The sequence below is a fragment of the Triturus cristatus genome, chromosome 7 (assembly GCF_964204655.1).
Source record: "Triturus cristatus chromosome 7, aTriCri1.1, whole genome shotgun sequence".
Classification (NCBI taxonomy): domain Eukaryota; kingdom Metazoa; phylum Chordata; class Amphibia; order Caudata; family Salamandridae; genus Triturus; species Triturus cristatus.
Genome location: NC_140590.1, coordinates 1,694,130,025 through 1,694,154,218, shown reverse-complemented (window position 1 = coordinate 1,694,154,218; position 24,194 = coordinate 1,694,130,025). Strand labels below are relative to the sequence as shown.

The 24,194-nt window shown below is 43.6% G+C and overlaps 1 protein-coding gene across 5 annotated transcripts in view; it reads right to left on the bottom strand.

Annotated features, from left to right (window-relative positions):
- Positions 1-2,757: 2,757 nt before the first annotated feature.
- FOXJ2 (forkhead box J2) overlaps positions 2,758-24,194 on the bottom strand; it is a 302,004-nt gene continuing 280,567 nt past the window's right edge. For 3 of the 5 annotated variants that reach the window (XM_085619899.1, XM_085619903.1, XM_085619901.1), the window contains 2 exons: positions 12,969-13,076; positions 6,249-7,839 (listed from right to left, as the gene is read on the bottom strand). In XM_085619899.1, the coding sequence (XP_085476025.1) occupies positions 7,709-7,839; positions 12,969-13,076 (239 nt within the window). In that variant the 3' untranslated portion in view covers positions 6,249-7,708. Of the gene's footprint in view, positions 7,840-12,968; positions 13,077-24,194 lie in introns of all 5 variants that reach the window. The other 2 variants (XM_085619900.1, XM_085619904.1) reach the window with 1 other exon arrangement.

Sequence of the window (24,194 nt, the reverse complement as noted above, 5' to 3'; positions counted from 1 at the left end):
TCTAGTAACCATAGGAAGGTGAAATCTCTTTGCCGCCCTGTCCATGAGCACATGAACTCCACCGATGTCCACTAGTGGGGAACCAAGATGAGCTGGAGTGGTGGGAGACTGTTTGAATCTGATAATTGTCCCATTCCGCGAGGAAGGGTCTATCATTCAGCTCACCCTCCTCTCTGTCATCATCATTATCCTCCTCAATGACATGAGGAGTGACCTGGTGTTGTAATCGTGACGCCGATGTAGAAGGCGTGGAAAGCGGTTCTGCAGTAAGCGGAGGTGGAAGAGGCGCCTGTGGAGCTGGAGAGGCCTGGACTGAGTTTGGAAAACGACGGTAATAATCATCCAGCATGAATTGAAGGTTTGAAATGAGGGACATAGGCATTTGCGCCATTGGGAAAATTCGGTGCTGGTTGGTTGGTACGGTCTGAAAAATACTCATTCCTGGTGGTCATCAAAATCTTGACATTTAATCAGAAGTTCAGAGGGACTGCGAGCAGCACGAAACCGGTCATCCTCCTCTGAATCATCTTCACCAGCGTCAGAAGAAAACAGCTCTGCTGGAGGATGAGAAGTGGTTTGAATTGGCATCAAGGTATCCAAAGAAGACTGTCGGTGTTCAAGCAGAGAACCTGTAGGCTTTCAAGGAACTAGATCCATGGATGCAGCCGTCTACACTGTCGACGAGAGATGTTGCCGCTGAGCTAACGTCGCCGAAACCGCCGCCGCCGAAGCCGCCCCCGCCGAAGCCCCCGCCGACGAAGCTGACCCTTTCGTCGACGAGGAAGTGCGCGTCGACGAATGCTTTTTATGCTTTGTAGACGCTGTCGAAGTCAGAGGCACCGTAGACAACAGAGGCCGTACCTTCGCAGACACCAATGTCGACGGTGATGTAGCCGACGACAGGATCATAGCTGGCATCATAGACGAAGAAGTTGAAGTCGCCGTTGTAGAAGCGACGACAGAAGTCCTTATCGACGGAGGGAGCAACGACGGGCTAGTCGACGAGATTGGCAGTTTTTTAGGCAAAAACTGCTCCGATAGTGTCTTGGACGCCTGAGAGTCAGATCTCGGGGGCGTAGAGGGTGAAGACAGACTCTGAGGGGTAGGAAACACCCCTTTTGATGTTGAAGGCAGGTCTGCAGACTTAACATGATGTTTCTTCACCACCTTAGTCTTAGGAGAAACCTTCTGCGACTCACTGGCTCTCTTCAAGGATGAAGCAGTCCGGACCGAGGAAACACTTTTCACATCTGACAGGGGGTTATCCATCGTCTTCAACTTCTGGAGCCACAGAAGGAGACGCCCCTCTCGGTTCTTTAAGGTCTTTTGTGAGAAAGTCCTTCAAATTTTACAATCCTTTACCTGGTGTTCAGGGTAGAGGCAATAAGTGCACTTCTTATGAGGTTCCTCCGAATGAAGTCGCTGTTTTCCACATGTCCCACAGGGGCTGAAGAGGGACTTCTTGGTTGAAGACATGACAAAAATAAATGATTGGGATGAAAAATGAGAACAAACTGAGCAGAGCTCAGGTAGACTCCCTTCACACGACGTGCAGTAGAAAATCTGAGGGCCTGAGCCTCTGAGGAGAACATTCTGGAGGGTGCTAATGCCTGACTGGCTGGAGTTTGAACTATTCACAATGATTTTGATATGTTATAAAAGTGACATGTTTTTTCCTATCTATAAAGCTCTATGGTTCTTTCTTACCTATACTGTGGTTATGTTATTGCTACATTGCTATGTTATGTACCGTGGGACTCCCACTGCCACGACAGGGAATATTCAAGCATGTGAATCTATGAAAGACATCCCAATACTAGAGAAACTGCAGTTCGCACCGTCACTCGCGGAAATTCGCGTAGTTTTTTTGTAACTTCGCGGAGTTCCGCGTGGCTAAACTCTGCGAACTACGCCCAGGCCTGATCTTATGCTGCCCATTTTGACTGGAAGACACGGGAGTTGAATGCCAGTTGAGCCATGGCGGTGGCGGATTTCAATCTTCAATTTCCAGCCTCCCGTTTGCTGCTAGCTCTGGTCCACTGTCCATCAAGGTGGTTTGTCCCCAGCTACACCATCCTGCCTCAACCATTCGGCTGATTTGGAATGTCTCTGTACTCAACCATCCTTTCCTCAAAGCCAACTCTAAACATCACGAAAGTGAGCAATACTCTACTCCGAAAACCCAGAGATGGGTCCACCCTTGCAATCTACGTCTCTTAAGCTCACACGGCCACATCGGTCTCTACTGAATAGTTTATTGATTTCTGCACCACCAGTGGGGGAACCATACTCTCTTGAGAAACAGATGCCAACATCAAGTCAGGTAGAAGAAGTTACCATCAGGTCACCCACCACTACTGCAATCTCTCCTGTAGAGAAAGGATAAAAGGTTTATGTGGGTCCACAATGAAAAGGCAATGGTAATCCAGAGCAGGATGTTAAGGATCATGTCTTAAAGCAATGTCCAAACAATGCTTCCTATTGAATAATCAAAATGTCAAATGACTGATACCGTTCGTAGTGAGATTTGGAAAGGAGTGAATGTGGCTGCCATTATGCGGCACAGACAGTTTAAGTAGGCATACATCATAGAGCCCTCAGGGGAGTCTTGGTGCAAAGGAGGACATTGCCATGTCTATTTCCTCACTATGCTGTCACTGCACAGAAAAAAAAAACACACTTCTGTTTTATGGCTGTTCCGAGTGTTTGCCAGCATCACACCAGCTCAAATAGCTAAAGAAATCGGAAACAAGAGTGTTAAAACATAAACATTAATTTTTTATTCTTATTCAAGGCATGCAAAAATAACAGCATCAAGCATCAGTCTTTCTGCAAAGCATCATGGGTCACGATATGCAAATCACGTAGGTTTCCCCGAGAGCTGCAGGCTGTTGATAGGCAAAGTGGGAGGGAGGGTGCAGAGGAAACCTCAGCTAGTCCAAATAACTCCTCATTTTTCATTTTCAACAAGTAATACATTGCCTTCCTCTTTCCCTTCCCCCTCACATCCTAAAAGCACCAGGAAATATTGGCACAAGTGCCGACAGTCCCGCCAGCCCCTTCACTTGGTAGGCAGAACAGGGGGTTAACCACATACGACAAGCGGCTCGTTACAAGGAAGAGAAACGTCTCCTTCCTTTTAGGCACTGGAGAACAGAAACACCGAAAACACGTATCTTACACCTCAGAGTCAAGAGTAGGAGATTTATAAAGTCTTTGATAAATCCCACAGCTGGTCTAAACAACCCAATGGCACTCTCTCGTTATATCCTGACATGGCAAGGCGGGTACTTTTAGGAATTTGTAAACGGGTATAAAAAGGCTGGTGGCAGATCAACTGGGTGGAGGATATGATCTCTGATCTACGAGCAGCATGGACTCTCTCGTTCGTTACAAATATTGGGAGACCACTGACAATGCTGGAACATCAGAGGTGGCACTTCTGAGCTTGTGAAAGAGGTTTTACATCTCAGAGCTGTCCAGCACTGCGGCGACTTATTGGGGGAGAGGCAATTGATGTATCAATGGATTTAGAAACCCCATGCTCGCCAAAAAGGCCATGCTTGAGCCGAATCCATATTTGTCTACAGGCACTTACACAAGACACCTCCTGTGACCAAATCTGATTTGGAACCTCTACGCTCTTAAGAGACATGGATTACTCCAGTCCCCAATGTTTATGTCCACCAGCACCTCCTATTACCAAATCAGAGCAGCAGACCCCATCCCTACATCTGCAAAGAACACAAAGGTGGTCTTTCTCAAAATCCACTATGTGCCTCTTTTGTAACCCATGGCACCCATACATCCAGATGGTAATGGGTCATGACCTTTGCTTGTTACCATTAGAATGGAGCGTCAAGGGAGATCAGACAGTGGTTGTGATGGCGAATGTTACAACAGGAATGACTCAATGTCCAGGCAGACACAGTGAGATCTGTGTGCAGAGTCAGATGGTGACATTGCAAATGTTACAGAAGGAATGCCCCCCCTCCCCAATAGGACAGTCAGTTTTGAGGATAGCTCATAAATGCAGGACTGCTATTTCATATGGTGGGAGTTATTTAGATTGAATTAGTTTCAGTACAAAACCTAAATTATGTCATTTGCAGAACTGGTGTGACTTGTTTCGGTTGGTCAAGTGTGCATGTGTAGTTTGTGCAATTAGATATCATACTTGAGGTTTATTGTGCTGAAAGTATTCAGCCCCCCCTATGTTTCTTTCGTGTGGTATTTCGGCATTATACTGGATATAAAACCTTGAAATAGGGTACAGGTATCTACAGATAACTTATTATGGAAACACAGGGCTCTAATCCAGGACTTTATACCTTAATGTAGAATCATCTTTAGGATTTTTATGGGTCCTTGTAAGTTACAAATGTTAATGTTAATACCCATGTCTTGCTAATCCAGGAACGTACGGTAATGATAGTAAATTGTATGTTAAACATTAACAGGGACATACAAAAACACCTGAAATATTTCTTACCTGGGACACCAAAAAATCCTTAAAATAACACCGGGTACATAGAGTTAGTGGAAGGTAGAGCGGTTTAGATAGAGAAACAGAATGGACAAGTCAATTAAAGAGAATTTTTTTTCTCATGGGGCCCTTGAGAGGTGGGGCCCTGGGCAACAGCCAATTTTGTCCATGCCTTTAAACATCTCTGCCTTCGTGCTTGAGCTGCCTCATTTGTTTGTTTTGCAGGTGAGTAAAATCAGTCTACAAAGAGGCCATTACCGTGATCAATTCTGCTCCGGTGAAGGCTACTACCCCTTTTTAACTTTTGTGCAAGATGTTTGTCAGTCTCTTAACAACTCCAGTGTAGTAATGTCAATGCTTATTTCAACAATTACATTTTTCTGTACTAGGCTTTAAATGGACTTGTACAGCTACGTTTCTCTCGGGATTTTCTGGTGTGTTGAATCAGCTATTGTTTGGAATAACAGTAACTAGTGCTTTGGTGATTTGAGGGTGCAGCCCCTTGTCTTGCATGCAGTTGTTGGCGGATGCAGTTTTGGTTCGGAGATTCAACAAATATAGGAGAGAGTAAGCTGGTATGTTTGAGGATAACCTATTTGAGTCTACTGCACATATTCGCAGTTTTGCTATTTAAGTTTTTAATGAGTGGAAGGGACAGCTGTTTGTATGTTCCAGTAGATGATTCTCCTGTGATTCTGAAAAAGAGCTAAGTTTCTTGGGCCTAATTATGTGGAGCCTAACACTGAAGCTGGACAAAGACTGTGGAAAGGATTCACACATACATATTTACTGAAGATCATCATTTAGCCAGATGGCAATCCTACAATGAACGTTGGGAGGGGGTTTAAGATGTGAAGGGCAGTTTGTCCAGAGTGAAAAAATACTACATAAATTTTCACCGCGGTCGAAAACTTTGTCTGTTAACTTAGGGATGGTATTAGAGATTAAGAGTTTTAGTGCTTCTACACCATTAGCCTCTTCACTCTAAAAAGCGAGGGAAGTGTGGGGGGGGGGGGGGTGAAACTAGAACTCACACAGACAAACCCTTTGCTAGTAGGGAGATCCGAGTGAGATCTGCTAGCTCTGACAGAAGATAAGTCCCTGATGACAGAATAAAACTTTTTGGTATCGCAGGAGCTCAATCAAAGCTGAAGGGCTTGACAGCGATTTAAATGGTGATTATTACAAAGGGAACAAACTGATGTTAGAACATTGTCAGTGCTAGAGTAGTCTGGACTGACAGCAGGTAGGACAACCAATACACCACTGATAGTTGCATACACTGAATATTTTACATTTCATCTGTTTCGAGAGTAAAAAGGCAACTTTCACACATTCCTGACCTGTGTTTTAGCCCATCAGCTGTCTCTGAATCAGTGCACGAGCCACACATACTCAGCACAAACACACATCACAAACAGGCAGCGACAAAGAGAAAAAAATCTTTTTATGATTCTCCAGAACCTTAAATATCACAGGCTGATTCGGTTTCTGACCAGTACCTGCTATCAGATTGGTACAGCCAATGTTGCAGTTACAGCTCTGGTCTATTATCATCTATTCTCCAATATCCTAGTGGATAATCGGGCCATGTTGGCACCTCATTGCAAAATGACATTTTTGGGGGAGAAAACTGAACTCTTGCATCCACATTTGATAGAAGGGTGCAACTGCGAATCCACTCCATATCCAAACACTGAGGACTGTGGGAGTCCCTGATATCAAGCTCACTTCTATTAGGCTTCGAGCTGCTGCCAATATAGACATTTTGCCAATATAACATTTTATTCATCTAAACACTGTGGGATGCCATTGTAATAGATAAAAAAAACAGGACAATTTTAGGAAACAGAAAGACACTTCTGATGACAGATTGAACACTCAGACACTGTCTACTGCCTTCAACTGCCTTATCCCTCAGAATATCACAGACTGAAGCAGCACAGTTACCCCTCTGGTTGCACAGATAACACAGACGTGGGCCACAGACATCAGGAGTTGTGTAACAGGTTACACAGATGTCACAGGCTGGGGTCTCAACTGTCCCATCTTATGATTACAAAGCACTTCCAAACTCCGGTTCACATTTCAGAACTCAGACCTAACCCTCAAATTGCACTGTCCTTTCAAAGTCAAATTTCATACAGCAGAGCTACCACTCAGTTACATATCTTACAGGTTTGGGCTTTAAAGAAGCAAGACCCTGTGTTAAACACATCTAATTGCTTCCAGCTTTACAATGCATTGCAATCCCTCAGGTAGACATCCTACAGGCTTTAGCCAGCAGAAGAGTCCTTGGGTACACACATCTTAGAAATTGTAAAGAGCAGAGCTATCTTTAAGGCTTCACAAACCTTAAAAGCTCTTGCTCTAGGTGTAAGTGCTATCAATCAGATTACACAGATCTTACAAACTCAGGCTTCACAGAGCAGATCTACATTTTTCGGTTACAGATTGTACAGGCTCTTGTCCTAGAAGGCACAACAATCTCTCTCCCCAGACCAAACAAATGGACCTTTCTGGCAGCAGTTAACCTTCTCCCCTCTTGGGCATGAACAGTCTGTTGGAGCAATCTGTGTTTGGCTGCAGCCAGGCATGGGGTGTTGGTACTGGGATAAAGAACCGTTACCCCAAAAGTGCCTCAAATTCCCGTTACCTCGGTGTGGAACCCTCACACCCTGACAATGTTGGGTTGTGAAGAATTCCCTGATCCTCTTGTGCCACGCTCCGTTTGACGCACAGCCTGGTGCGGAGGCAGGCTGCAGATAAATCCACAACAGAAGTTTCTACATCAGGCCAATGTCCTTGGTGGCGATTGCCTTGCTCAAGATGTGACATCTCCTTCTGCTGACTGCATTACATTATTCTAAATCCTTTCTCCAGGCACCACATGCACCCTCGGTACAAGGTGGTACTAAAACGTCACGGTATGGACAGGAAGGCAGAAGGAGGAGTGGGCAGATAATTAAACAAAATAAAACGAACAGGAAGAGAAAATTAAAAGGAGGCCCCTCAACTCTCCCTCCTGGGTATTCTCAAGCTTCCGGTCTCAATTGATTGTCCGCTGCTGAGATATATATATTTATATATTTATATATATTTACAGACAGGTTTCACTCCTTAAACTTCTGTCTCTGTTTCTCTCCCCCCTTCAACTCGTCCAGTGCTGGACAACAGAAAGAGGGACATGGATTGTGCAGGTTGCAGTGCAGGGACATGGCCCTAAGCAATAGAGTCCCAGTCAAAATCATCATGAATCTCTTCGCTGTTGCTGGGGTATCTCATGGCATTGCGGTGATTAGAGTAGGTGGGTGCCCTTGGGGGCAGCGGCTGGTGATGGCTCATACGATGTCCTGCATAGAGAAATGACAAAAAATGTTACGCATTAGATCCAAACAAAAAAATGCCTACAGAGCTCACTTTCTCAGAATGGCTTCCTCACAGAAATACCCTCTCGGTACCCTACACCACAGTTGTGCATTTCCTCCCAGTAAAACTTTGTCAGTGCTTCACGCCCTCACCAGTGGGAGCATTCCACTGAAAAGCTCTGTGGTTGAGGTTACTTCCTTCTCTGTTGCATGTGCCCTTGCTCTGCTGAGGTGGGGTAGGTGCTGTGGAAATGGCAGATACACTAAATGGTATGCCAAATGGTACTCCAAACGGATGAGGAACCTGAGAAGCAAGCTCCCTGTGTCGTGTGTGTCTATACTGATAATGCATCAGATTCATTTGCACCATGCTATTCTTGGCTATCAGAACCTCCTCCCAGGAATGCTCCAGGACATCAAGGGTGCGCTTCTTCCCAGTACCTATGTACTTCAATGCTATAAACTTCCCAATCGAAATATGGGAGTGTCCTAGAACATCAATGGTTTGAGCTTCCTCCTACTAAAACTGAGATCTGAATCTCACTTTTATGTTCCTTGTGTTCATTCTCTATATGGGTGATGTGCTGTACTTTGGAAGCTTTTTTGTATGTTATACTTTTTGTGGAGCTGACATTTATGCCTTCTCCAGAGTATGGTGGACATTTATTGCAGATGCTACAGTGCAAGTGGTCTGACCTCCAGCAGTGTGAGCAGCCTCAATGCAAGCCTTGAGTTAAAATCTAGCCATTAACATTTTTCAACAGCAAGTCACTTTTTCCAGTTGGCACCGTTCAACATCGTTGGCAAAACTGCGCACCCACAATAAGTGAAGTTGGAGGTAGATATATTGAGTCAAGATGGAGCTGTGTTGTATGCTTTACCATAATGGTTTCCCCAAAGCAGCAAAAGACCCATAAGACAAATACATTATGTGTTGCAGTAATTTCATTAGCCTGGCTCAAGAAAGGAAGCTGGAGAGCAAAAAGGATTCTACAGGAGCATCTAAAGGAATGATGTCCAAACTTGTTCTTCTAATTGATACTGGCTCCTGCACTTCCTTATGTTCAAATATACCCACAAAACCCTGAAGACGGGCCAGGAGATGCACATATGAAATGTCACCATAAAGCTCTGCAGGACTGCTATTGCGAACTGGGAGCAAGACATGCCTTACCTTACTGTCATCCAAACAAGTGCAGATGTGAAGGCCACTGGGTATGGATCATAACTGGGCAGAAGTAGGCGCTATGCCTTTCTAAGAGTGAGTAGAAAGGCAACTTCAGGGGCCAAATCATAAGATAAGGTCAACCACTCAAGACCGAGGCCAGAAAGCTTAGCTCTGAATCTCGGGTGAAGACAACCATCATGCTTGTAAAAGACATCATCCGGCAGAGGAAGAAGCCAGCACAATTTGATGCTTAGAAGGTCCTAACGCCAGGGCCACATGGCGCAGTCCAGGGCAATAGGAATTACATGCTCCTCGTAGCATCAGATTTTGTGAATCAAGTTTTAGATGAGTAGAATCGCTGGAACACTGAAGCAGAATCATCCACTCCAGTGATACTGCATTACTAACTGAGCAGAGAGCTCTCCCAAACATTACTTGCAACACTATTTCTCGGAGTGACTTTCTGTTTATGGAACTTCATATCTGTGGGAGAAGGGAGTCTTTCCCCTGGAGATTCACGTCTTATTCTTGACTGGCAAAAGTCTGTGGGGGCTATCTGCCTTCACATTCTGAATCCTTACTAGATTTGCTGCCGATATTTTAATTTCAAGAGATGTGAGTGGCTTCCTCATACAACAGTCTTTTCCTCACAAAACAATATTTTCTTTACATATCAGCTCACCCACCAGTGAAATGGAAGCGTTTGATTATGGTGCCAGAAAAAGAATATTCACCATATCTTGGGACCACCAGAGCAATTATTACCTTTCCTTTTATCATTGGCAAAATCAGGTTTGGTCCACGCTTCTATAAAACTGCATCTAGCAGCAATCTCAAGATACAGACGTTCATCGTTTTCACCATCATTATGGTTGAATAGTCATCAAGCAGTTCCTTAAAGGTCTTTTCAGCGTTTTCTCTCCAATAAAGTCTCCTACTCTAACTTGGCAGCTTAATACAGTAGTTAAGCAACTAATGGAGAATCCATTTGAACAGATACACAAGGCAGAGGTAATATTTCTGACGTGGAAAGTGGCACTGCTATTGGCTCTTAAATCATCCAGAAGGGTTAGTGAAATAGAAGCTTTCACTGTTAAAGTTCCTTTCTTGCATTTTTTTTTTTAAAGATAATGTAAATCTCAGAATCAATTCCACATTCATCTCCAAAGTCCCTAGGGTTTTCCATCTTAATTAACCTTTTGTACTAAAGACTTCATTCCGAATCAACAGATGGCAGCGGACAAATCACTGCATAAACTGGCTGTTAAAAATGCCTGAAATTTACATCAGACCAAACAGTACGGAAAAAAACAGACCAACTGTTAGTACCATTCGGAAATCCTCATACAGAAGCACATAGTTCCATTGATTTCAGCTGCTACCTAATTCTGCCATTGCAAGGCCGGGAGACCTTTGACAACTACGATTAAAGCGCACTCTACTGGAGTGGTCGCTACCTCGACCGCTTTGTTTGCTGGGGAGCCTCTTGAAAATATATGCAGAGCCGAAACATGGAAGAACAGGCATACATCCACACAACAAATTTGCCTGGAATTGGCACAAGGCAGTGATGCGGCCATGGGACAAGTGGTTTTATGCCAGAAATTTCAATAAGGTGAGCTTTTTGTTTATATTTATACCCACTGTCTGCTATTGTATTATGTTCATGATGTTATAAATACTCTAACTGCTATCTATTCTGATTCAAGCATGTGAATCTATGAAAGATCTAATACTGGGGAAGAAAATAAGTTACTAACCTGTAACTTTAAGTCTCCAGTATTGGTATCTTTCATAGATTCACATGCAATCCACCCTCCTCCCTATGGAGGCTTCTCATATTATTTAGGGATTTAGTTCCCGCTAGTGCTTGAAAATCTGAGTGAAGATGCCTCTAAGGGAGTGTTCTAGAGGGTGCTGTCGCCTAATTGGCTGACGTTCTGTTCCTTATAAATGATATGGATTAGCTAATCAAATGAATGTCTTTTAGCCATTGAAGCTATGAGCACTTTATTGTACTGCTTTAGAAGGTACCGTGGGACTCCCACTACGCCGATGGGGAATGATTCAAGCAAGTGAATCCATGAAAGATCCAATACTGGAGAAATCCCTATACCCCAATTGTTTTCTATATGTCTATCAAATGGGCCTGCGTGCCTCTTGATCAAATGGGCCTCTATGTCACTCGAGAAGCCTATAGCTCCAATTCATGCATGGATGTGAATACCCCCAACCGCAACCCACCCAAGAGCAGCACTGATAGTGTCCAGGCCAATCTGCATTGACTGGCAGCATCCCATCCATCTTGGATCATAAACTTGAAAAAGGTCTTGTAAATGGTTCAGGGGGTTGAAAAACCACAAGAGTGGCCATTTTCCAGGGCACTTATGTACAGGGCACTTATGTACACTTCTGGGAGAAGATTACCCATCCCAAAGTGTCCAACTTTTCGGACCATGTCAGTTTATGTCCCTGTGTTGAATGTGTTCGTCTTGATATTTGGAGAGGCAGCTTGCAGCACCAAACTTTCTGGTGCAGTGGAATAGCAATAGGAATGCTAAGTCTAATAAGGCTCATCTATATTTTCTGGAACCCAACCTTGGATATGGCAGAAAAGATTAAGGATTCTCTCAAATGTCCTTAATGAATGAAAGGAGTACTACATTAGAGGGGAAAATTGACTCTTTAGCACAATTGACTATCAAAAAATACCTGTGAATATAGTGGATTGTTTCTGCTAGAGTTTAAAAAACATGCTCAATGATGTAAAAAAAAGTGTGTGTTTTTACAGCGATAGGGCCATGCTTTTGAAAATACTCTAAATCAAATCTTTCATGGGCTCCGACTTTGGCAGCATAGGAAACAATACATGCCAGACAGTATCGAACATCTGGGAGTAGCACAGTTGGGTGGGGTCACAGCTATGGCTCGTGATGTCTCGAGATTGAAGATTAAGCCTACAAAAGCACAGCCAAAAAAGCCAATGTTGCAGTAGAAGCCAAAGTTGTCAGTGTGAGCCACAGGTGCTCTTTTTGGACATTTCCAACACGGCCTGTTTGTAAGACATCGTTTTATACACAAAGCACAGAGGGAGTATAACCTCTGCAGGAATGAGCTGAAGCTCTTGCACCACCAATAAGCAGCCTAATTCATAAGCAAGCTCCAAGAACCTTTATGTTTTTTACTCACTTATAGAAAATTAGTGGGTTTGTTTCTATCACATATGATAGTGTGTGGGGAGCTTCAAGAATGTGACTTGGAAGACTTCTTCAATAGCTTTCTCACTGCTGTAATGGTTAGCTTGACCTTTCACTCCCTGATGGCCTTAAGGTCAATTACATCACACAAGTTACAGTACATTGCACTTTGTAACACGCCTGTGCACCAGAGCCAATACCTGCATGAAACAGCCACTAACATCTGCTTAGAAAGCTTGAAGATTGATAACTTAGCTGGAGACCTTGTGAAGCCTTCTTAAAGGTAATTCTCCCCATGAGGAAACAAATGACCTAGTAAATATCAGAGGTTCCATATAGTGCATCTGGAGTGATACAGAAGGTATATAGTGATATCACTAGTTGAACGTACCTACTTCCAATGTGCCTTATCGTGGCTGTTATTCCATAAGGAACATTGAATAGCTCCAAATGCCACTGGTGATGTATCACAGAGAAATTATTCTAGTTTCTGACACTTTGAAAAGGGGGTCATAGTAGAAATCTGTACAAGTTAATAACTATGTGTGGCTTACTCACGGTAGTGTTTAGTCAGTACTGGATAGCTCCAACAGCATGAACCTCCATCCTAGAGTGCCTCGGTCACTTCGGTTTTACAATAGGCACTTTATTTGAACACCTCCACCCATGTTTTGCCAGTGCTACAGGCCAAGAAATGTGAGCTCTCATACCTCCAAGCACCATCAAACTCCTGTATTCTCTATACTCACCTTGTGGACTGTATGTTGGTGAGGTTTGGATGGGGTAGCCTGGCAGCACAGTGTAGGAGGGCTGACCACAGGGGATGGCAGAAGCTGGTGAATGTCCATAGGAGTTGACTGCAAGAAAAGAACATCACAAAACTGTATTTACAATTACAGCCATATAGTAGGTTACCCTACAAACCACACACTGTATTAACTCTGAAAAGAGGACAGATAATGTGCTCAACCTAGGCAAAGCACGAGCTCAAAAATAAGTTACATTTTATAATGATGCATTTGGCAGTTTAAAATAGACCTACATTCATTATGGGCTACCTCTCATCTTCTTTTAATTCAATATAGAATAGTCTTTGATGGCTTTTAGGCATCAACATAAAGTCTGCAACCAGATCCTTGAAAGGAACCCAAATTCCTCTGTTAATCAACAGCACGTTCATATTGCTTGCTGAGCTACTACATTCATACAATTCCAAAAAGAAACCTAAAAAAAGAGGCACCCTCCACCAATTGCATACTCAAACTACAGATCAGCCACCAAACATGCCACAGAGCTAGCAGAATCCATCCTCACCCATAACATTGAAATAACCTTTATCACCGAGACTTGGCCAAATGACTGCTCGCCACTAATCATGGATACTCTTGTGCCCCAGGCTTTGTAATCATCAACAAAGATTGAAAAGACCAAAGAGGCGGGGTATTGCAATCATTCACAACAAATTGTCCATGACCGAAATGGACACCTTTAACTATAACACCTTTGAATGCCTAACCGCCAACATTAACACAAGCGACAACAATACACTACACTGCCATCTCCTATACCATCCCCCAGGCAACACCATCACTTTCACAGAACACCTGTCCACCCAGATTGCTCATTGTTCACTCCGAGACGCCAACAACCTAATTTTGGGCAACCTCAACCTACACTGGAATGAAAAAAACAACTCCCTAATCCAAAACCTAAATGAGCCGCTACACAGCAACAACCTCACCAAACACTGCTCAGATGAACTCATAACAAAGGAGCAATCCTAGATGCCATTATTGCCCAACATGACACAATCACAATCGACCACACTCTGCCCGTTGACAGGTCCGACCACCACCTTATCCTATTCCACATCACTCAACCGATCACATGTCAACCTCCCACCCAAGACCCCCCAAATGGACGAGAACTAACACAGATCACCATGGCCGACCTAGAGGAAAGGGTAAGCTCGCTCCTGCCTCTCTCCACAGATGATCTCTCCACAACGGAGAACTCACCTCTCACTATAAACACAACTATGACGTCCACCAATTAGCCTCCCTGAAATTAAAAAAACCCAGGAACATTCCATCCACATCCTGGTTCAACACAGATATAGACGCAGAAAGAAGACAACTAAGAGCTACAGAACAATGGAGGAACAAGCCTTCTACAAGCCTTCGCGACCAACTCAATGCAGCCCGAAGGAAATACAAACACCACATCAACAACAAAAAAGCCAACTTTTTGCGCACCGCTCTGGACAACGCGAAAAACGGGTCCAAAGAACTCTTTAACATCCTCAGGCAACAAACTTCCAAGCCCTCTGCAACCACAGTTCAGGCCTCCAAAGACCTGTGCGACAACTTCGCCAACTTAAACGACAAAATCACCAAGATTGAGCTCTCACTAGACATCAACCTCAATCCCTCCTGCAAAAGCCCAACCCCAGAGACCGAAGCCAGCACACACAAGCACACCACGAAAGCCTGGAAATCCTTCAGCCCCATACCTGAAGCTGAGATTCTTAAACTGATCTCCTCCTCCAAACCTGCATCTCACGTCCTATAGCCTATACCCACCCAATTGACCAAAAAGCTGAAACTCTCCCTAGCCCCATTCTGGTGCAAGATCATAAACAGCTCCTTGAAAACCGGCGTCATACCAGACTGCTTCAAAGTCGACAAGTCACCCCACTACTGAAAAAACTAGGCCTTAACACCAACGATCTGAACAACTTCAGACCCTTTCCAATCTCCCCCTCCTATCTAAAATCCTCAAAAAGTGCGTTCTACAACTGACTCAGCACATGGACAGCATCAACCTTCTAGATGCCCACCAATCGGGCTTCAGAAAAGGCTGTAGCACCGAGAACGTGATACTCAACATCGTGGACGACATCCACAAGTCTCTAGATACTGACCAAAGCTGCCTACTCACTCTCCTGGACCTATCGGCAGCCTTTGACATGGTTGATCACAATCTACTCATCGAGGCTCTCCGAGATAGGGTAGGTGCAGATGAAGTGGTCCTACACCGGTTCTCCTTCTTACACAACCGTCCCCAAAGGATAAAAATCAAATCTTTACATCCAACCTACACCCAGTCAGCAGAGCTGTCCCCCAAGGCTCAGCGCTCTCCCCTCAACTGTTCAACATATACATGGAACACCTCACCACCCTACTCAAAAAAGCCAACATCCCCTTCCACCTATATGCAGATGACACCCAGATCTATCTGGAAACCTCAATTGATGACATTCAGAGACTCAACAACACTCTTAGACAAATCCAACACTAGCCATCAACAAACCACCTTAAACTCAACCAAGATAAAACTGAAATCCTCCTCATTTCCAACAAAGAAGAAAACCCTCAAATCGTAGACTGGCTAAAAGCAATCGATGCTCTCAACAGTAATCTCACTCTGGCTAACTCTGTAGAATCATTAGGAATCACCCTAGACCCAAAATTTGACATGGCCAAACACATTAAGAACTCCGCAAAGAGTGCCTTCCTCAATCTGAAGCTACTCAACAAAATAAAACCCTTCCTCCCGCCCAAGGACCTCAAACAAGCCACTCAATCACTGGTGCTATCTAGACTCAACTATAGGAATGCAGTCCTCACCGGTACAGCAAAATCCCACCTAGCTCCCCCCAAAACTCTCAATGCAGCAGCCAGAATGGTCACCGGAGTTAAGAAATACGATCACATATCACCCGCACTCAGAGAACTAAAATGGCTCCCAGTCGAAATGCGTGTCAGCTTCAGAACTGTCTGCCTCACGCACAAAGCCCTGCACACAGGGAAACCGGACTACCTGGGCTCCAAACTCAAGAAGGCCGGTCAGACAAGAAACCTCAGGAGCTCCAACATTCTACTGCTCATCCCTATGAAAACATGCAAACAAAAAACCGCTGCATAGTCCTTCACTGGAAACGCGCCCAAAATTTGGAACTCCATCCCAGCTGATATCAGGACTATCCCTTCCTTTGTAAAATTTAAAAAAACTCCTAAAAGACCTCTTCCTCAACCGTGCCTTTCCGAACTGATAGCTGCCAATGAGAGGCTATAGCCTGCACTCTGCAGCACAGAAACCTGACACTGTCATTAAGACCTACCTCTTCCCTGCTCCCCAACACCATCCTCGTTCCCTCCTCCCTGAAAGAGGTTCAGCCCAAGACACAGTGCACTCATCGAGGTCATCGCAGGACTTCCCTACCTCAATGTTGCACAGCACGCTGGGACTTTCGAGCCAATATGTATACCTCTGTCTTATTGTGCGACTCCTGCATTAAAACTGTTGTAAAGCACTCTGATACCCTCGGGTCTGGCCAGCGCTATCTAAAACTTCTTAATAAATAAATTCCATTTATCACTACACCTTTTCATCTAGTGGAGATTGGGTCTGATGAATCTGAAACAATGGTTTCACAAATTAATATTGGTTGAATATACCAACAATAGGAGTCACATTACAATGCAACTCCAAAGGAAAGTTTCTCTCTCTAAAATATTATATATATGGATTATGTTACCTACCCTGTAAGCATCTGTTCTTGGCATGCAGAGCTGTAGATTCCCAAGCTTTGCATACTCTTGTCATCCAGTGTTGGGTCCGGATGTTTGCAAGTTGTTTTTCTTCGAAGAAGTCTTTCGCAGTCACGAGGTAAGGTGACTCCTCCTTTTGGTGATAGTGCACATGGGCATCGACTCCATTGTTCGATTGTTTTCCCGCAAGAGGGTGAGAATGGATTAAGTGTAGTACAGAGATGTCCATGCGTATGTACTGTCTAGTAAGAATTGCAACAACCAGAGGTGTCCACGGAGGAGGGAGTGCACACGTTAACTACAGCTCTACATGCCAAGAACAGATGCTTACAGGGTAAGTAACAATCCGTTCGAGGCATGTGTGTTGTAGATACACATGCATTGCATAGATTGTATATCGGTATCCTCCTAAAGCGGTGGCTAACCAGTGGGTGTTGTAGTTGTTTGAAAAAGTGTTTTTAGCACTGCTTGTCCACCATTAGCTTGTTGACGTGCTAATAAATCCACACAATATTTGGTAAATGTGTGTGGTGTAGACCATGTAGCTGCTTTACATATGTCGGCTAAGGGAATGTTACCTAAAAACGCCATAGATGATCCTATTCTAGGAGGTATAGTTAAAGTTCTTTTAGCTTTAATATAGCAAGTTTGAACACATTTAACAATCCATCGAGATTAGAAATACCGGATTTAGAGATAGGATTTCCTTTACAAGGTGGAGCAAATGCAACAAAAAGTTGTTTTGTTTTACAAAATTCTTTTGTTCTATCAATATAGTATAATAGCTCTACTTTGACATCAAGTGTGTGCAGGGCCTTTTCTGCTACTGAATCAGGTGGAGGGAAGAACACATGTAACTCAACTGATTGGTTAATATGGAAAGCATGAAAACTACTTTTGGAAGGAATTTTGGGTTTGTATGAAGAACCACTCTATCTTTATAAAGTTGAAAGAAAGGTTCTTCTAAAGTTAATTTCTGTAGCTCACCAACAGGTCTTAACGAAGTGATAACAATTAGAAAGGCAACCTTCCATGAAAGAAACTGTAATGCACAATTGTGTAATGGATGAAAAGGTGGACCCATAAGCCTTGTGAGAACAATGTTAATGTCCCAGACCGGTGCAGGTGGTAACCTGGGTGGTGGTATTCTTTTAAGGCCTTCCATAAAAGCTTTAACTACTGGAACTTTGAACAATGATAAAGGTCTGTTTTGCAGCTATGCAGCTACTGCTGCAAGGTGTAATCAAATGCATGTGCAGGCTAAGCGAACTCGCTGTAGATGCAAAAGATAAATAATATTTTGTATAGATACATCTAGCGGATCAATTCTTTTAATTTTTACAATATATAATAAACCTTTTCCTCTTTGCTGCAGAACTTACTCTAGTGGTAGGTTTTCTTGCTTCTTCAAGCATTGCCATACAATCTGGTGGTAGATTTAGGTATCTGAACTCTATGACTTCAGGAGCCAGATCGCTAGGTTAAGCTCCTTGGAGTTTGGATGTTTGATTTCTCCACAGTTGTGTGAGAAGGTTGGAAGTGAGGTGCAGTTTTTGGTGTGGAACTACTGACAGTGTCTAGTATGTGGTGAACCATGGTTGACGGGCCCATGTGGGAGCCACTAGAATCAGTGTGAGTGATATCTGCCTGAGTTTCCGAAACAGAAATGGAAGGAGAGGGAGAGGCAGAAAAGAGTAAGCAAATATCCCTGACCAGTGCATCCATAGGGCATTGCCTTTGGATAAATGGTGTGGGAATCTGGAGGCGAAGTTTGGGCATTTTGAGTTCTTTGCTGTGGCAAAGAGGTCTATCTGTTGGAATCCCCATTTTTGGAAGTATGTAAGGAGAGCCTGGGGCTGAAGTTCCCATTTGTGTACTTGTTGCCGCATCCTGCGGAGGAGGTCAGCAAACTGGTTGTGCATGCCTGGAAGGTATTCTGCCAGAAGATGATTTTTGTGATGTATTGCCCAACGCCAAATAATCAGAGAGGCGTGACAACTGTAGAAAGTGTGTTCTCCCCTGTTTTTGTACGTAGTACATAGCTGCCATATTCTCTGGACTAGGACAACTTTCCCTATGAGGTGAGGCTGAAAAGCTTTTAGTGCTAGACGAACAGCTAGAAGCTCCAAGTAACTGATGTGGAGACTTTTGTATTTGGAGTCCCATAAGCCCAAAATTGTTAGATGCTGGAGATGGGCACCCCAACCTATGAGAGATACATCTGCTGTCAGTATGACTTGTGGAAGCGGGTCGATGAAGGGCTGCAGTGCGTCTGTCTACCAACACTAGATCTGTTAATTGACCCTGTGATTGATTCCACTGATGTGAGAAGCCTTCCTGTCGAGGACGCATGTGTAATCTTGCGCGAGGCACTATTGCACTGCATGATGTCATCATCCATAACAGTTGCATGAAAGTTTTCACTGTTAGGTATTAGTGTTTTGAAACTGCAGTAATAACATTTGAAAGTTTTGAATTCTGGCTGCATTGGGAGAGGCTAGAGCTGTGAGTGTTTAGTGTTGCTCCCAGATATGTTTGCAGTTGTGAGGGTTGAAGATGGGACTTTTGTGCATGGACTGTAAATCCTAATTGATGGAGAAGGTTTATGGTAGCTTGAGTCTGTTGTAAACACTTTTTCTGTGTGTTGGCTTTGATGAGCCAGTAGTCGAGATATGGGAAGAAATTAATTTGTCGTCTTCTTAGAAGAGCTGCTACTACTGCTAGACATTTTGTGAATTCTCTGGGTGCAGTAGTCACTCCGAATGGGAGTACTTTGAATTGATTGCGATTTCCTGCCGTCACAAATCTGAGATATTTGCGATGTGTTGGGTGGACAGTAGTATGTGTCCTAAATCTAGTGTGGACATAAATTAGCCTTGTTGTAGAAGTGGAATCACTTGTTGAAGGGTGACCATATGGAAGTGCTGACAGTATGTATAGGTTTAACAGTCTGAGATCTAAGATTGATCGTAGAGACCCGTCCTCTTGGGGACTTGGAAGTAAAGTGAGTAAACTCCAGATCCTCAATGTTGTAATGGAACTGGCTCTATAGCTCCTTTTGTTAGAAGAGCTTATACTTCTTGTTTGAGAAGCGGTTGGTGGTGTTGTGTTTGTGAATGCGAGGTTGAATTTTAGGAGGATTGCTGGTAAGCTCCAGGCAATAACCACGTTGGATAAAATCCTAAAACCCATTTGTCTGATGTTATTGATAGCCAAATGGGAACAAACAGTTGTAATCTTCCCCAGACAGGTGATGAATGGTTGGGTTGGGTTGGGTTGGGTTGGGTTGGGTTGGGGGGTGGGGGGGGGGGGGGGGGGGGGGGAGGGGTGTAAGGAAGAGAGTTCTAGCAAGTCACTGCTGGTTAGTAGACTGGAAGGTACGTGTTGTTGAACTCTACCTCTCCCTTTAAAATTGTTCCCTCTATAGCCACCCTTTAGAATCCTCTAGAGGGGGATGATAGTGTGTGTGTCTTGTATGAAGGTGCAGCAGCATCTCTGGTGTTAGTTGTGGCGCCTCCTCTCTAAAAGGAGCGACAAAAGGACTCTGGTAGAAGGAGATTGAAGTGCCACCATAGACTTTGCTACTTCGGGATCCTTTTTCATCTTTTCAAGTGACTGGTCTATTTGAGGCCCAAGGAGGTGTTCCTTATCAAAGGATGCATTAAGAATAGTTTGTTGCATGTACCACAGCCCGAATGCATAGTGACTAAGTGGCTGAACAAGTAAGGTAACGTTCACGAGCCGCCACCTTTACAACCGGGGTGTAAGATGGGACTCCGGCGTGCCCCCACAGTGGGCAAGCCCCAAATGTTGTACACCAATTAATAAGCAGTTCTAGGAATGAAATAGTAGTTGTTCTAAAGCTCTATGATAAATGGCCAAATGAGGTATTCTCCAGCATGTTTTGGCTGGGGGACTGTTCTTTCTGTTAGACAAAGTTATGTTCAGGAGTCATGCAACAGATGTGTATATATGGACGCTGTACTGTAAACAAAGTCGCTGTAAATTGATAAAATGTATAACACGGAATGTAAGAGGCTTGAACAATCACAGGAAAATTAGACAAGTGCTGGCATATCTCGATAGACACCAAATAGAAATAGCTATGCTGCAAGAGACGCACTTAACTGCACACACCGACAAAGCAATATGGAAAAGATGGGCGGAGGTCACAGTAGCGTCTTCATATTCCTCATACTTACGAGAAGTGCTGATAATGATCAAGAAACGGGTGAAATTTCAACTAGACAGGGTTATCACAGATGACCAATGCAGATATGTGATCCTCACTGGTATGCTACAGGGTTCTCAGTTAGGGATGGTAAACACATACGGGCTAAATACAGATGACCCTGGGTTTTACAGTACCATATATAATAAACAGAGCTGCCACAAATAGACATTATATTGGGTGGCGATCTAAATGTGACTAGATTAGACCCATGATAGATCACAAATGCGATAGAGCGTCACAAACAAGCTGCTAAAGTGATACTAGGCGGCATGGAAGAATTTGAAATAGTGGACGCATGGCGAATGCGGAACCCGAACAAGAAGGAAGGCACATACTCATCAACCGCACACATGAGTTGGTCCAGGATTGACTACTGGCTGACTACAATAAGGGCAAACAGCTGGGTAACAGACATTAGGCACCTCCCAAAAACACTTTCAGATCACAAACCTGCGTTGATGGTAATGGACATACCTACCTATGCACCACACCAATACATATGGAGATTCAACGTAAAATCACTTTTAGATCCTGTTTATAGTAAAACTATACGGGAAGCAGTAGAGGAGTACTTCCAGATAAATGTGGGATCGGTGGAGGATCCAATGATAGTGTGGGAGGCCTTCAAGGCACCTACCCGCGGGGTATGCATTAGTACAAGCACTGGACTACTGAAGGACATACGCACAAAACTGCACAATATAGAAAATACAATTAAAAATTTGAGAAAGATTATGAACGAACACACTGGAACTAGGGAAGATAAGAGCAAATTACGCTATACAATGAGTTTGCAGAAAATGAAATCAAGTGCATAACGAAGCACCAAAGTGCAAGAGCATACAAGGGAGGGAGGGAGGTCAGGACACTTGCTAGCCCAAAAAATACAAGCTAGAACCAAACAGCAAATAGTCACACAAATGATTGATGACAATGGTGTAACACACTAACACTACTGGGATATCCAAAACATTTATGGCGGCGTATAGTAAAATGTATGCATCCTCTAGGACAACAGATCGGGAAGAACTTGTAGAGTATCTCGAGGATATCGCAATAGCTTGGCTATCGGACGGACAGGGAGAATACTTAGCGCAACCGATAACGATACTAGATGTCCAAGAGGCAATAAAGTAATTGCCTAATGGCAAGGCGCCAGGTCCAGATGGACTAACCAACGAGTTTTATAAAGAATATAATGACCTGCTAAGCCCACACTTAGTAGACATATATGAAGATGCATACGAGAAACAAATCCTACCTCCCACGCTCAGAGAAGCTCTAATAACGCTACTTAAATCTGATAAAGCACGGGATAGATGCAATTCCTTCCATCCACTATCCCTCAAACACAGATGCCAAAATACTGGCTAAACTAATAGCCACTAGGTTAGAGCCATCAATGTAAAGTAATATATTGCCGGACCAATCTGGCTTCATATCGGAGAGGTCGACATCTCACAATATACGTACTATATTTGCGCTCCAACATTTACTGAACCCAGAGTTAGAGGCAGCGGCTGTATTACTAGATGCAGCCAAAGCCTTTGACTCAGTAGAATGAGTTTATCTATTCGCAACAATGCAGAGAATGGGAATGCCTGAGATACGCACTTAAATTCCACCAACACCCTATAGGAATATCACTCTATGCAGATGATATAGTGCTGTACGTAAGATCTCCAGAACAATTTAGCTCGACTCTTGAGAGAGTACATTAAGTTCAGTAGATACTCTGGGCTCGCAATTAATTTGAGTAAATCCACGGTGGTTCCGCTGATGGAGGTAACTAAACCATACCCTCTGGACTTCCCATTAGAATGGAAAACTGACCTAGTTAAATACCTGGGAATAGAGATACATAGAGACGCAACTGAAGTAATCAGAATAAACTATGGGAAAGCAATAGCTAAGCTAGAAACCCAATTGGAAAAGTGGATTAAGCTCCCTCTAACACTAGCGGATAGGATAGCCATAGTAAAATTGTCATATTCCCTAAATTTCTCCATCTATTTAACAACATACCCATAACTATATCAAATCATATTTCCAAAGCGATACAAACGCATATAGTCAAACTGGTCTAGGCCGGGAAGCACTCAAGAATAGTCTGGAAAACAATAGCACTACCGTACAAGCTGGGAGGATTTGCAGCACCGGACTTCATACTACACTATTTATGCGCTCAAGCGCAATATGCGCACTACTGGTATCATCCAGTGAGATATTTGCCGCATTTAGCTGCAGAGGAAGGAGATGCTTATCACATTCCGCTAAATAATATTCTGCCCCACAAATGAGTGGAAATAACCCGTAAAGAAATAAACACAGTGCAGGCTACAGTAGAGGCTGTAAGTTGGGAAATATGACGCATAAGCTACCACTATACGCGCCAGCAATGCCGCTGGCAAACCACCCCTCATTGTAAGTGACGCAAGACAAAGGAAGCATAACTATGCTACGTCAAATGGGTATAAGCACAATAGATCTATATGCAGAAGGGAAGTTTATAGAGGCAACAGACATGCGCTATATAAGTAATCAAACGTTATTATTCCAATTCACCTATCATAGACAGAGCAGCCCTCAAAGCCCTATATCCGCATTTCCCTGCAGAACCGCCAACACTGACTCCACTGCAAATTGTAATTAATGACTCCAAGAAAAAACGATTAGTGGCCAAGTTATACAGAGCAATGCAAAAAGAGCTAGCGCTAAGCACTACAAAGGCACTAGAACCAATTACTAGACATACCCATTAATAATGATGAATGGAACTTCTCTTGTAAATTAACAGAAATGCGGACCCCAAATGGCAATCTGCGAATTATACACTACAAATACTTGCACCAAATCTATTACACGCCGATAAAACAATGTCAATACGGCCTAAGGGTAGATCCTACTTGTTGATGTGGTGCACAAGATGCGGCCTTTGCACATTTAGCATATAACTGCCAGAAAGTTAGGGAGCAAGTGGTGAAACTTCTACGAGAGGTCACGAAATAACTAGAATGCTCAGTACGGATATGTTTATTAGTACTATTAAATAAGGCACCTCAGGCAAAGAGGAACCAGGTGGCAATAGCACTGTTAATGGCGAAACGAAGAGTCTAAATGCACTGGGACAGCAAAATTAGCCCCACAATCCAGAAATGGATAAAGGACATGGTGTATTGTAGAGCTAC